Source organism: Nyctibius grandis, chromosome 6, assembly GCF_013368605.1.
Source record: "Nyctibius grandis isolate bNycGra1 chromosome 6, bNycGra1.pri, whole genome shotgun sequence".
NCBI lineage: Eukaryota > Metazoa > Chordata > Aves > Nyctibiiformes > Nyctibiidae > Nyctibius > Nyctibius grandis.
Window position 1 is genome coordinate 10,190,867 of NC_090663.1, and position 13,859 is coordinate 10,204,725.

The window sequence follows — 13,859 nt, forward strand, 5'->3', positions numbered from 1 at the left end:
AGTTCCTAAAATGCACCCAGTAGGTGTGTCTCATGGGTGACAGATGTTCCTGCTGGTAAGGATCAACCACTACTCGAGTTTAGGGCTCAGATTAGGTCTGGTTTTGGTGGAGGTCAGAGAGGCCCCTTATATTGGTAGCCAGGATCAAGGGAAGATCCCTTTCTCTCTGGAGATATCTGGTTCCTGTCTGGCAGCTGTTGTTGGGGGTGGCACATGGGAAAGCTCTGTCCTTTCACCTGCAGAGGTAAGAACAGGCCTTGCAGAAGGTGGAGCAGGTGTTCAGTGCTGAGGTCAGAAGAGGAGCTGAAAACCACTAACTTAGATCTGCATCACTGAGAGCAAGTTCAGACAATGAGAAGGAGGAGAAGGATGCTCTTTTAGACTGTGCTCATCTGTGGTGTGCATGAGTCGCTTCACATCCCACCAAGTCCCCCTTTCTCTTGGTAGATGATGTTCTTCCTCACATGTCTGTGGACCTTTGCATGCCTCTCTGGATGCCTGAGCTTCTTTGAGACGTGGTGGTGATAGCCAGAATGAGGGCTGGTTTCTCTGTGGGTGTCTGAGCTCCTTTTTTTACTCCCGTTCCCTCTCATATGAGCTGGGACCCCTTAGTCCAAGGAGATCTGAGCTCTTCTCACCACCCCTGCTGTGTGTCCTGAGAGAGATGGAGACCCTGCCCTGTGGCATGGTCTGAGACCTGCTTCACACCTGCAGGAAAAGCCTGAGGGCTTTTTGAGTGGTACAAGTCACAGTGGGACTGCTCCTGAAGCTGGTACGTGTGCCTGTGGCCCTCCTGCCAGCCCGGCCCAGGTGGTGGATGCAGGTGGCTGACTCACAGGAGCTGCAGCTGGCCCAGCCTGGGGAGGGCTGTGGGGGCACAGCTGGAGGGAGACCACAGCTTGGCATCTTGCCCTCTGTGCCAGCAAGGCACAATTCCCTTGGCATGTGCTCCCATCTTGGCAGAGAAGGTAGCCCCAGGCATCGCCCAAGTCCAGACCACTATGGAGCAGAACATCGAGCTGTGAAAAACACTGTCCCATTCAGCTGCGCCATTTTGGGCTGTGCAGGGGGACGTTTGGGATGTGGTTGGATGGAGTCTGGCTGCAGCAGGAACCAAGAACCTCAGCAAGGCATAGGGTGCACTGGTGCTGGCCGAAGAGCTGGTGGGGCAGACGCCAGGCTTGCCTGGTAACGCGTGTGCCCCTCCTGTAAAAACTGCCTGTGATATTTGCATGTAACCAAGAATGTGTCTGTTGGCAATTAAAAAAAAAAAAAGCTTTTTGTATGAACAGACTTGGCAAAGAGATTGGAGAAGGAGGGGAGAGAGAGGGTTGCAGCGGTGACAGGGAGGGGATGAAGGTGGATCTGCGAGCGCTGCAGAACTGGGTCCCACTGCTCTTTCCTCCCTCCCACTCCTTGAGAAATCAGAGCGTTAAAAGCCTCAGGCAAGGTGCGTTCATGTGACGCAGGAGGTGGGCGTCAGCACAAGCAGCCAGAGCTGCCCTTCTCGCTGGTGCTCGGCCCACCCATCAGCCAGGTCTCCAGAACGCATGCTGGAGGGCTGGCCTGGGGAAGAACGGTCAGGGGAGCAAGCGTGGTTAAGCCAAATACACACTTCCAATGGGCTTTTTTGGCGCCTTCTAGAAATAAGCCATCTCCTAACCCACCACCTGGTTCAGTGCTGTTCACAATGGAGCTCCATGTGCTATGGAAATATCTCAAGCTCCTGAGGGAGGCTGTTGGCCACTATAGACGCCATACATCCAGTGGATGGTGTGAAGAGTTCCTGCACCAACAGCTTCTTACCAGTAAATGTTAAAGAGGAGGAAAAAATGGACATACTGAAGAGAAAGGGGAAGAATGCACTGAGCAGCAGCGGAGGCTGTGCCGCTTGGGATGGTTGGTGCTTTTCAGGAGCCCCTGTTTCAGCAGTTGCTGCAGCACCTTGTAAACCCCCACCCAACCTCACTGGAGCTCTGACCCCCCAGCTAGGACAGGCCATGGCAGGGAAGGCTTCAGTGAGGGTGCTGGGCTGTGCTTTGCCCTTAGCAAGTGATTTGAGGCATCAGGTGAGAAGGCAGGAGTGCTTAACCTGATACCCTGTCCCTCTGCTGAGGTCCTGCTGGGCTGGCCTAGTGCTTTGTAAGTATTTCTTATGCTTTAGGCTTTTTAGCTGAACCCCCCCCCCCAGCTGATAGCTACTGGAGCATGGTACTAGGAAATATTACTACAGCATACTTTGAATTCACATAGATTTTGTAGAAAAAGAATTTGACTTCCCTTTTTTAGAATGAGAAGCACTGCTGTTCTGAGTACAACGGTGTGGCATCTTGTTTGGAATTTCCCTTGCTTTCTATATATACACACGCAGCGAAGCCACAGGAAATGGAAGTTTAAAAAAAATACCATAGAGCATAGGTATCTGCTGCTTGAACAAATTTTATTCTTGTAGTCGGTTTTATTATTAGTGAGCACTTAATCTTGAGGCATCATTTAAGGCTTGCTTTAAAAGATGTGATGTCCTCAATCATTGGAGGGGGAAGTAGACATTGCCTTAAAAGTTGCAGCAGATTTGAGAAGCTTTTTAGGCTCTATACTGCCTGTGCTACAGAAGACAGCATTGTTGTTGAGCTTCTCTCTCGCTTGAGGCTTTTGGGGTAGGGACCAGCTTCTGAGGCTTCTCCAGTTGTATTTTCTGAGATGCAGTGAGTCAGTCTTGCCTCCAGCTGCTGTTGTGATTGTGTGTGAAGGGCCTGCTTCTGCCTGGTAACCAGCATAGTTATTAGTAAACAGCATTTACTTTAAAATCCCAAGCAAAATACTTCGTAATTAGGTCTGGGAGGAATGAGAACCAGCTTGCCAGCGCTTGGAGGATATAAGGTCTGAAAACCTCATTGTTGGTGAGACAGCTGCTTGGGAGCTCTGAGCTTGAGTTGGGTCTGAACTCAGGCTGGTTTGGAGAGCACAACTGAGGGGAGGTAATTTAATGAGGGAGAAGTTTTAGGAGAAGGGATGGACTAATCATGAAGGTAATTGGACAAATACATCTTGGCAGCTCTTAATACGCTAAGGCACATTCCTACAAGTCCCAGAAGAGTCAGTTATCCTGCCTCCTCCCAGCCTCCCTGGACCTTCAGAGACTTCTGTCAGTCTTCTAGTATTGCCATGCCTCTCCAGTACGGGCATTGCTCACCACCAGTGAGAGATTTACAAAGCCAAAACGGGCGTTAACTTTGCCTGATAACGGGGTTCGGTTATCTTGGATGCCTTTTGTTACCAATACAGCAAATAAGGAACCGAGTCCCCATACGATCACATAGCTTTTTTATATGGTTTCAAGAGTCTCTTGTGTGAGGACTTGTTTCTGCAGTTTTACAGATGATGTGTGTTTCAGTGAACAAGCGTGGTGCAAATGGATAATGAAAGTTCGTAAAGTTTATGCTATTGAAGTTCCTTTCATTTTAGGCAGTTAACTTTCTTACTCATATGCCTTTATTGCTTTCTTTTGGGAAAGGAGCTGGGTTGCTTTTACCATTTAACCAAACAAGACACATGCTACTTGGACGGCCATCCAAATGTGAAAACCAGTGTGAGGCCAGAAGGAGCTTTCCTTAATTTAAAGGGTTCCAAAAATGCTGTGAACTCACAGCTGGTTTCATATCAGCGTTGGGGCAGCGGAGCTGGCAGTTTTAATGCATTCTGGTCTACAAGTTGAGGATGTAGGTGGTGGTAGTAATTGCTTGGGATGCCTCAATGTGTATGGGTTGCCTGGTGAGGAGAGGGCAAGTAAAGATTTTGTACTGTTTCTTCAAGAGATCTACCAGTGACTGTGTTGTAAAAGTCAAAGCACTGGGCAATAGATAAGTTTTCTTAGGAGGAACAGTTTATGCCCTATAGTCTGAAACAAACATTTGCATGTAAGACACTGGTAGTTCTTCACAGTGCATGTAACTGGTTTCTCAGTTAAGACAAAACAAGAAAGAAATAGGTAAGGCTGTTTACCAGCCGAAAAAAAAACTCAGTAGGAAACGGTAAAATAAAACAGCTCTGAAGTGAGGTATTTTTATACTGAAAAACAGCAGATCTGTCCTAGATTTTTGCCACAGGTATTCAAATTCCAGTCATTTATTGCATAGCTTTAGGTGGTAGCTGTAATCTGTGCTTAACCTGTAACTTCATCTGTTTGTGTCTGTTGGTCCAGTGTGGTCCTCTATGGAGATATATCCAGCACTGAAGATCTTAAAACCACAAGAATATGTACTATTAATTTCTGTGTACTGCAGATTCTCATATCTAATTCTTGCATCTGTTTCTCATAGTTGTAGGTCAGTCTGTCCAACTATACCCATAGGGATTAACAGGAGTGGACACCTACAGCAGACCTGAGCTTCTGACTGATGTATATTAAAGCAGTGATCATCTCAAATGCAATAAAAAACAATGCACTGACAAGATCTAATTTACTTCATTGTTGTGTTTGTCTTTGTAACTATCTTGTAACGTGAATCACTAAAAAAAGAGTCCATATTCTGCTGTATCATTCACTGGCAATATAGTATTGGTGTACATTGAAGCTGTACACAAGGCTTGTCTAATGAGAACCGTCAGAAAAAGTAAGATTAGCTTATGCCACAGAAAGTTTAATCATGTTTCTCAGCCTGTATTCTGTGGGCTGGATCTGATCTCTAAGACCTTAAAAGGCAATGTATAAAATGGACACTAAAAAAAAAAAAGAAAAAAAAAAAAAATCTCTGCATGTTTGTGCATGTTGTGTTGGGAAAAACAAGTTAGTAATCAATCACAGGTTTGCAATCAGTTAAAGATTAGATTAGTAAGAACCATGGCACCTGCACACTGGATGCAATGGACCATGCATCTTTTTTGGTAATATCCCACCTAAGGCAACATTGGCATAAACCATCATCTTCCTTTGGGGCTGTAACAGGATTCTGAAGAGGAAATACCAAGGAAAATAGCCACAGTCCTCCTAAAGTGTAGTACTGTGAAGGAAGCAAAGCAGAAGATAGGAGTGTTGTTTTACAAAGTAAGAAAGTTTTCTTTAATTATGAAAGGTGATGGTTGCACTAGGCCTTTACTTTGTATCCCATCCTTAACTCCAGCTCTGACATGGTGAGAATCACCTGGAGCCAAGGCTGTAAAAAACCTCTAGCCCTGTTACATTTGTACACCTCAACTTCTGCTGCTGCTTTTCAGAAGTCCCCCATTAATTGTTGAAGTTATCATTCCAGTGTAGACAGGATAAGAAGAAATTGAAGGTAGCACTGGCATTATCACAGATGTGTGCCAGAGTAGGGCATTAAATGTGTTCTCGTGGATCTAAAAGGTGGTTCTTCCTCTCATAAATGAGGAGTGATTTTTCAACGTATTTGAAAATAGTCTGAGACACTGGTTATCACTGAAGTAATGAAATAACTCATATCTGAAACCATGACATTTAGTTAGCCCTTAGTATAGTTACTGGGACTATTTCACATTTAAATACTTACAGTGAAAGAGAGATTTTTGACCACTTTACTAATGTAGTAAAGCAACTGCACAATCACTTTTATTATAAAAATAATCCTTAGGTAAAATAAGAATACAATGAAAAATTACACAAATACACATTTACAAATGTGTAAAATAGTTACTTATGGCACAGAAAAAATAAATATCTCTGTACATTCTGTGCAAAAAGACAGGCTAGTTTTAGTCAATAACCAGCCCTTTTATGTTTTCTTCACTTCTCCTGGTTTCAGTTGAACACAAGGATTTTCCGATGAGATGTCTGAAAGTTCAGCCTCAATAGGCAAGAAAATACTTTCACTTTTAATCCAGATAAAGCGCAATAATATTTTTCCTATCTTCTGCCACAAAGCTCCTCCCCTGTTCTTCAGCCTGTGTTTTTGGGAGAGGAGGAAAATTTCAAGTTCAGTAACTTTTTTCACAAGTCTTCAGACTGCGGTAAAGAATTAGACTCGAATACAAGTCAAGCCGCACTCTGAAGCTAACTACCACTGTAAGTTTCCGTTCAGTTTGTAGCAGAATTTGCATTATGCTTGCCTTCCTCGCAGTTGTCAAAAATAATTCTTCATAAAAACACTTTGCTTTATCTTTAAGTCTTTCATACAGTCCAAGAGAAGGTGAAATCAAGTAAGAGGTAGATATTGTTCATCCTCCTAATTCCTAAGAGCTGTCCATTTGAATTACTCTGGTTTAGGACTGTAGGAGATATGTATAGAGCAAAGTTTTACTGTCTATAAAGTAGTGGTCGACTTACAGGCCTCACATCGCGTGGTCACTGACAACATTCAGCAACGTGCTTGAGGAATTCGTCACTGAGTTCATCACTGAAAAACCTCATACAATGAGGGCATCTAAGTTCACCCTGTGCCCTGCCCTCGGATCCTGAGTTTCCATTGTCCGCAGGAGGAGAAGCTTGTTCAGACTGTGAAGATGTTCTTGTGCCTGTTTGGCCTGGGCTGTTGCCTCGTAGCTGTTCAACGTTCGTCTGTACATACATATGCTTTTGGTTACCAATGCGAACTCTGACATGACTACTTGTGTCTCTTGAGTCCTAGAAAGAGAAAGAGGAGCTCTTAAAAAAGATGCAGTAAAAAGATATTCTTTAACAGCATATTTTATCACCTTTATCTGAAACACTGCTCATGTTTTTATCAGAAGATTTGTACATAAAATATGAATCAGTTTTTTGCAGTTTTATTAATACAGTTGTAAAGAAGGCTTGTAGAGAACACAGAATATAGTCAGTATGCTACTTTAAAGATGCCACGGTTGCAAGAGTCCATGGCCATCCTTCTCTTCCTCCTAATTCACCCTTACTATGTCGATCCAAAACAGAAGGAAAATGAACTGGACAGGGGTATTACCTGTGTATTGGGAAGCATCTCCACTACAACTGACTATGACATAATGTAAGTTTTTGATAGCTGCACTGAGCTGAAATGGTTTTAGAAGTACTAAGATTTTTTTAAACTATGTTTAAAAGTGTATTTTAGTCCCGAATCCTGTTGACATGCTTTAATTGAAAAAGCAGCATGTTGCTTTCTTACCTGTCTTCTTGCTAGCTGGTGTTGCAGACATGCAACTTCTGCCTGAAGCTCTTGTATTTTACTCTGTGCTCGTTCTCTGTCTGATCTCTCAGATGTGAAATCATCTTTATAAACTAGGACCTGAAAAAGAATTATTATGTTAATATTTTATAAATCAGAGCATTGGCAGGTTAGATTAAAAGGCTGAGGCTGTGATTCCTTTGTTTGTAAATACTTATTCCCAGAATCTCAATATTATCTTCTCTATTGTATCTGTATTTTAAAGGTATATGTATTTCTTTTTCAGATCGTTCATATTTTATATTAAAGCCAGCAGAACTGCATGCAGTTCTTTAAGTAGTGAGTTTCCTTTAAATCCATGTTGTTAAGTATCTGTATAGCCAAATGTGGCAAGACAAGTGGCAAATTTCAAAAGGAAATTTCACTTTTCCCCCTTGGGCTTCAGTGATCTGGGGAGAAACTAAAAATTCCCACCTCTAGGAAAAAGAAACTTAATGACCTGTTGCTCCAGCATTTGAATGCGCTCGTTATCTCCTTCACTAGCCTTCTTCACATCTTCTAATTCTCTCTTTGTTTTTATGTATTCATTCATTTTTTCTTCCAGTAGCTTGTTTAACCGGAATATCTCCTTGTGCATCAAGTCAGAATTCGTTTGTGCTGAAGTTACGCCGTGCTGCTGCTCCAGTTGTGACTTCATCTCTTTTAGCTGCAAGTGGAGTCGCTTCACATACTCATCCCTGCTTGCATCATATTTCTGCCATTTTGCATTTAAGTCTTCCACCTGAATGGTGACCCAGGAGAGTCATGAAGAACATGAAGACACAAACATGAAGACACAAACTTTCCAAGCTTTCATAGACTGTCTACATGTGCAGGACCAGAATTCTCTGATAATGTGCTAACTCAACGTCTGAGTGTGGATAAGCCACTTTACAGGAGAGCAGAAGATCATAATGCTGTAAGCCAAGCCCTTCGTGGGCAGCCTTCCCTATTTGCCAACCCATAGGGACAGTATGAAATCATATGGAATGCGAGGGGTTGGCGGTCACCCTGGGCCTAGTGCTGTTCTCCTGCGGTGCAGTACTGATGCATGGAAGGAACATGAAAATTTTCTTCTGCGGTGTATTTTTAACAACAAAAACCCAACACATTAAAAATAATGTAATAAGTTGTTCTTAGCTAAGGGAACAAAGACTATGTGCCATGTTGAAAGGACTAAGAAAAATTTTGGACTCGCATTAAACTGCCATTTAATTAGATTAACCGGGCCCTACCCTATGCCAAATTTACTGTAATTCAAAATACTCAATCAAATCTTAATCTTGTACAGAATGAAAGTACTCACGTGAGCTACTTTTTGTTTTAACATCCTGTTTTCATCTTGTAGGTTGCAGATAAGAGCTTGAAGTGAAGTTTCATTGTCTAAAAGCTATAATTTTCAGATAAAGGAAGTGTTACTTTAACATAAAAATCCCAAATGCTACTTAGCTATGCTGTTAAACTGGAAGTAATCTTTTTTAATTCCTCTAAAACTATTTGCTATCAGTGAAACAAATACATTCACCTAGGTCTACTTATTTCTTTATTGTAAACCTACCTGTCTTACCAAATTCTGAGCCTACTAAAGGTAACAAGAAAAATACCACGTTTTACATTCCTGAGGGTCTACACTGATGCCAACAGAGCTTAACAATTCACACAAACTCCTTGGAAACTACTTCTTTGGAGCGGGGGAATGCACGACAAAGACACAGATATGCCTTCATCTTGCTTTGTTATTACTGTCAATTTTCACCAGTACTAGGAAGAAATTACTGAGGGAGAAAAACCCTGCTTGCTAAATAATTGACTAAAATGATACCTCTTTTTTACAGTTGTGACATCTGCTTAAAAAAACCCCGGTGTACGTGAGTAATATAGAACACTTTTGTACAAAATTCCCTAGAATCAGCTAGTAATTGCATCTGAAATTTCTCTCTTCAACAGGGAAGTCCCCACTGCACAAGGTTAGCTACTTATTACATATATCAAAGTCAATCAAGTTTCCTGTCTATCAATTACATGTAAAACATGATAATACTAAATGCTTCAAGTCCCTTAAAAAGTCCTTTTTTTCTTCTATCTAGTCAACCTCTAACTACTTGTTACAGGTAACTTTAATGTGAGTACATTTTCTTTGGAAGTGCTCCTGGGATGTTTTACAAAGTAGAAGTGAGCACGTATAGAGTTTTTCATAAAAGCATAGATGAGTGGTCATGTGAAACACAGCATTACCACTACGTAGCAGTAAGAGCATGAGACAGAATTATTCTTTTTTTTGTGAGAACTGGCTGTAGCATCCTTCTCAATACTCTGATCTGTTTCTGGAGGCAGCACCCCTAATGATATTTCATTATGGTATTATCATGAATTACCTAATGACTCTGAACCATCATGACTTCTGGAAGAACACAATCTACCTCTACCCTACGCTGAAAAGCTTCAGCTAAGGTGATGATGCCACACAGTCATTAGCAAAATATGCCAAAATCCAGGTGTTTCTTTGTGCCCCTCAGTAGCATTTCTGCCACCTTTCTATCATGAAGCAATTTTTCCAAACATCCCTGCTGGGGAGAACCATTGCCTTGTACTGGGAGGCCAAGGGAGGGGGGGGGAACCCCAGAGAAAAAAAAAAAAAAAAAAAAAAAAAAAAAGAGTAAGACACCTTGACTCATTCTTCCCTAACCAACTTTCTGTAGGTCTGTACATGTGCAAAGCCAAATCCTGATCTGAGAAGACCACGTGCTATAGAGTTCTTACTATAAATACTACTTTAGAATGTTTCTACTTTGTTTTGTGATTTAGATACCCCCTGATCTCTTTGTTAAAGTATCACCTTCAAAGGGACAGCACCATCTAGTGATGTATAGCTGCATGCTGCGGTATAAAGAAGGTACTGTCTCCTGTATATTCAGGGAAGAATTGTAATCATGGAATTGCTGAGGCTGGAAGGGACTTCTCCTCTCAAAAAAAAGCCTCTGATGACAAGAGAAGCGAGATGGCCAAAATGCAAGTGATTGACAACTGCTTCCATCGTAAATTTTTGGTACTCAGAATTAGAGCTTGCCACTGCAGTATTTTCATCCTACGTGAAATTATTTTAAGTGATGTTTCTCACCACTCCCCAGTTACAACTATCATATTGTATTTAACACCTCAGAAGCTAATAAGACTTAAAAGAAACATAGTAGCAGTAAGAATACCTGATTAGATCTTTCGGTAGGTATCTGGTTATCTGAATTCCCCTTCTCTTTTCTTTGCTTCTCTTCTAGACATTTTGCCAGATGTTGACACATTTCTGCTGTGGATGCCAATTTGCGTTGAAGCTGGTGAGTTTCATCAGTGAGTGAACGGCACAAAATATCACTGGTGGCCTGAGCCTTCTCTCTCTCTGCCAAGCTCTTCTGAAGTCGTAAGATTTCTCTCTCCTTTTCATATGGAGGCTGATTTATCATCTGCTGTATCTCTCCATTTTTCTCCTCTAGTTGCTGATTCAACTTCTGTACTTCCTAAACATAAGGGAGAGGGGAAGTTATTTAAAAAGCAAAGTGAACTCAAAAGCCAAAATATGTCTAAGACTGAATTCCATATTGCAGTAATTCCATATTGCTCCTATACTCACTGCAAAGTGCTTAAAGTAAGCTAAATCCAATTCATTTCTATATAATCACTTGACCGTGGAAGTGACAGATCAATCAATCAAAATCAAGAACTGCTCCGACAGCTATACAAGCCCTTCCTAGTCTGTAGAATGAAGAAACAACCAGCAAAAATTCAGGAAGATTTTATGAACAGATAAACAGCAGCAACCAACTAAAGACAGAACTTACAAGACACAGAGTAGTTTAAAAGGAGTAACTATGCAGACTGAGAAATCACGAGTGGTCCTGCATTCTAAATTACCAGATAGTACAGATTTTCCTCAAAAAAAAATTGAAAGTCATCTTATCAAAAACCAGTGAAGTGTATTCATTGCCTGGTGCTGTCACAAGGACAAAAGCAGAGGGAGCATACACAGCAACTTCCCCACCTAGGAAAGGACAAGCGGCAAGGACAAGCAAACAGAACATGAAATCCGTGTGGCAGCAATGACTTTTGGCCAGAGCTGACTCGCCAAGGTGCGTGAGAGGGTCTGACATACTCTTAGGAAACAACTGTGTGTCTCATTTGCGCATGTTCTTGTTGAATTAGAAGCTCTGTGGGATCATCCGCACTGCATTAAGTTAACGTCTCCACAGGTGTTTTGAGAAGGAAGAAGGTCACTTGCTGACTGGGGTAAACCACTCTGTAGTACCACGCATCTTAAGTACACCAGTCCTGACTTTGTCAACAACAGCTTGTGCTCAATATCCTCAAAAAGTAGTGGAAGCTGGTAACAGAAATCTCTGCAGCACTGCTCCTCCAGAATCAATGATGCCCCGGATGCCAGCATAGACCATGAGACAGGTACAACCTTGACTCTACCCCTGCAGTTCTTCAAGTGCTAATGGAACTGTAAATCACAGGGAGCACTCTTCTTTGCCAGCACGTAGGGCTCTGTCTTCACAAAATGTCTTCTTTTATTGATGTTATTTTTAATGACAATGATTTAGGTGGTTTTGATTGGGCATAAAATATTTATTTCTAAAAAGAATAAAATTAATATCTAACTTACAGAAATAGCACTTTTTCTTATTACTGATGTTTGAATTCTTTAGCATCATGCTAAATCCTAAATTTCCCTTTTGCTATAGATTAAAGACATTTAGCATCAGACTTCAAAATATGTTCAGGTACCACAGGTTTGTCATCTGTCTGCAAAGTGTCAGTAAGATCATCTCTTATTACAAATTTCCAAACTTGAACTTATTTAAATGTATTTTAGGTGAGTGTCATATATGGAAAATGTTTTGTATAAGCATGAGGTCAAGAGATTACTTATGACAAAAACACTTGTTTCAATTTTAAGTACTGCTTCTCAGTTTGGAAATTCCTTTATGCAGCTTCATATAGAAAGAAATGCTTTAAAATTCTTTAAGTATTTCAGACTGAACATGGGAAAGTCTTAATGACAGTAACAAAAATAGCATTTGTGGTGGATGGGAGGGGATGCAGTTCTGAGACTTTTTATGTCATAAGAGATACTGATTTCCCTAATCTGTCTCCTCACAATCCAGACTTGCCAGTTACTTCTCCACGTATTAACGTGCTGCCTTAATGTCAATACAAAAATCCATTTTTTAAGTGCACTTTAAAAAAAGAAAAACACTTTAATTGAAGAAGTGGTGGCATCAGTTGTTTATCTTACTGAACAAAACTGTTGCATCTGATAAAGATGAGAGTCTGCAGTAATATGAAACTTCCAAATTTAGGGGGTTTTACTATTTTTCCTTCTCCTTGTGCAAATAGTTGCATGAAGATTCGTAACGCCACTCTAAGTTTTTGGTTTAGGATTTTACAGTTTACCGTCTTGAACTTAATGCAGTGGGAACTACTGTTGGATACAGACGGCTGAGTTGCTCTGGGCACAGTCCAACTCCGGGTGCACAGCGATAGACCAAGTCCTGTCAAACGCACCAGTGTTGCACTGCGGGGGGTCAAACTCCTTCCTCCCTTTGTGCGGGCTCTGCCACCCCCACCTCGCTGTGCCACCCCGGGCAAGTTACTTACACCAAGTCGTCAGCGCCGGTGCCTGCACACCCCTGGTCTGTTTCCATAAACGCGAGTGAGCAGTCTGAACGCAAAACGCCTGCGTCCTCCATTCACGACAACCACCGCTAGGCTCACTAAGCCTAAATCTCTCCTTTCTCTAGAGCGGAGTGGGGGCAGGCAGCTCCCGCGGGGAACGCTGCTGCGCTCCGCGGGGATACGCGCACCCCTCGCCCCGGGAGGCGAGGCGCCGCCTGCCAGCCCTATGTCGAGGGCATTCTCGGTTTTACCTGGCTCAGAGCTTCCACTCTTCGCGCCGAGAGTCGCTCGCTGTCCCTGAGCTGCTCCCGGGCCTGGCCCAGCTGCTCCAGCAGGCTCTCCACCAGCGAGCGCGCCGGCTCCGCGCCCGCCGCCCCCGCCTCGCCGCCCGCCGCCGCCGGCTGCTGCTGCTGCTGCCGGGCCAGGCTGCTCCGCAGCTCCCGGATCGTCGCCTCCTTGGCAGCCAGCTGCAGCTGGAGGTGCTTCAGTTGCTGAGCGGACTCGTGGTACAAGGTGCAGAGCGCGTTGTACCGAGGCACTTTATTCTTCAAGGTCCTGTTTTCCCGGTGCAGCTTCTCCAGCGTCTCCTCCACCTGTTTGAAGCGGGCCACCAAGGGGTCTGTACTGCTACCCTCGCTTACCGAGCACATGGCCGGGGAAGGTGAGCCGCGGTCGCGCTGCTGCTGCCCCTTCTCTTTCTTCTCCAAGGCGAGCAGTAACCCGGCCAGGTGCATATAAACCCGGAGGGGAGCCAGGCAGGGCCGGGGCTGCTCTTGCTGCTGCTTCGCTCTTCCGCCTTCCCCCTCGCGCTCAGGGCCCGTCTGCCGCCCTTCCCCGCCGCCGCCGCTTTTCTACGGCGCAAGGCGGGCCGGGCCGCGCCCCGCCTCTGCGGAGGGGGGAACCCCGCCGCGGGGGAGGGCAGCGCTTTCCCCGCCCGCAGCGCGGGAGCCGGCCCCGGGGGCAAGGCTGGCCGGGGAACCCCGGCGAGGGGTGAAGAGGAGGAAAGGCAGCCGGGGGCTGCTGCAGGGGGGGGTGGCGGAACGGGAGCGGGCTGAAACCTGGGGAGAGAGAGGGGGCCCG

General features: G+C 43.8%; 1 protein-coding gene across 2 annotated transcripts; it reads right to left on the reverse strand.

The window, feature by feature from the left end:
• Positions 1-6,021: 6,021 nt before the first annotated feature.
• On the reverse strand, positions 6,022-13,513 carry TNIP2 (TNFAIP3 interacting protein 2). 2 transcript variants are annotated; one of them, XM_068403666.1, is made up of 7 exons: positions 13,031-13,513; positions 10,316-10,621; positions 9,205-9,210; positions 8,419-8,502; positions 7,573-7,854; positions 7,059-7,193; positions 6,022-6,577 (listed from the first exon to the last, which is right to left on the reverse strand). In XM_068403666.1, the coding sequence occupies exons 1-7, from the start codon at positions 13,511-13,513 to the stop codon at positions 6,299-6,301; spliced, it is 1,575 nt and encodes a 524-aa protein (XP_068259767.1). In that variant the 3' UTR covers positions 6,022-6,298. The 2 variants fall into 2 exon arrangements, with proteins under 2 accessions (XP_068259767.1, XP_068259766.1); XM_068403665.1 differs by lacking the exon at positions 9,205-9,210 and having other exon boundaries at positions 7,074-7,193.
• Between the last annotated feature and the right edge of the window lie 346 nt (positions 13,514-13,859).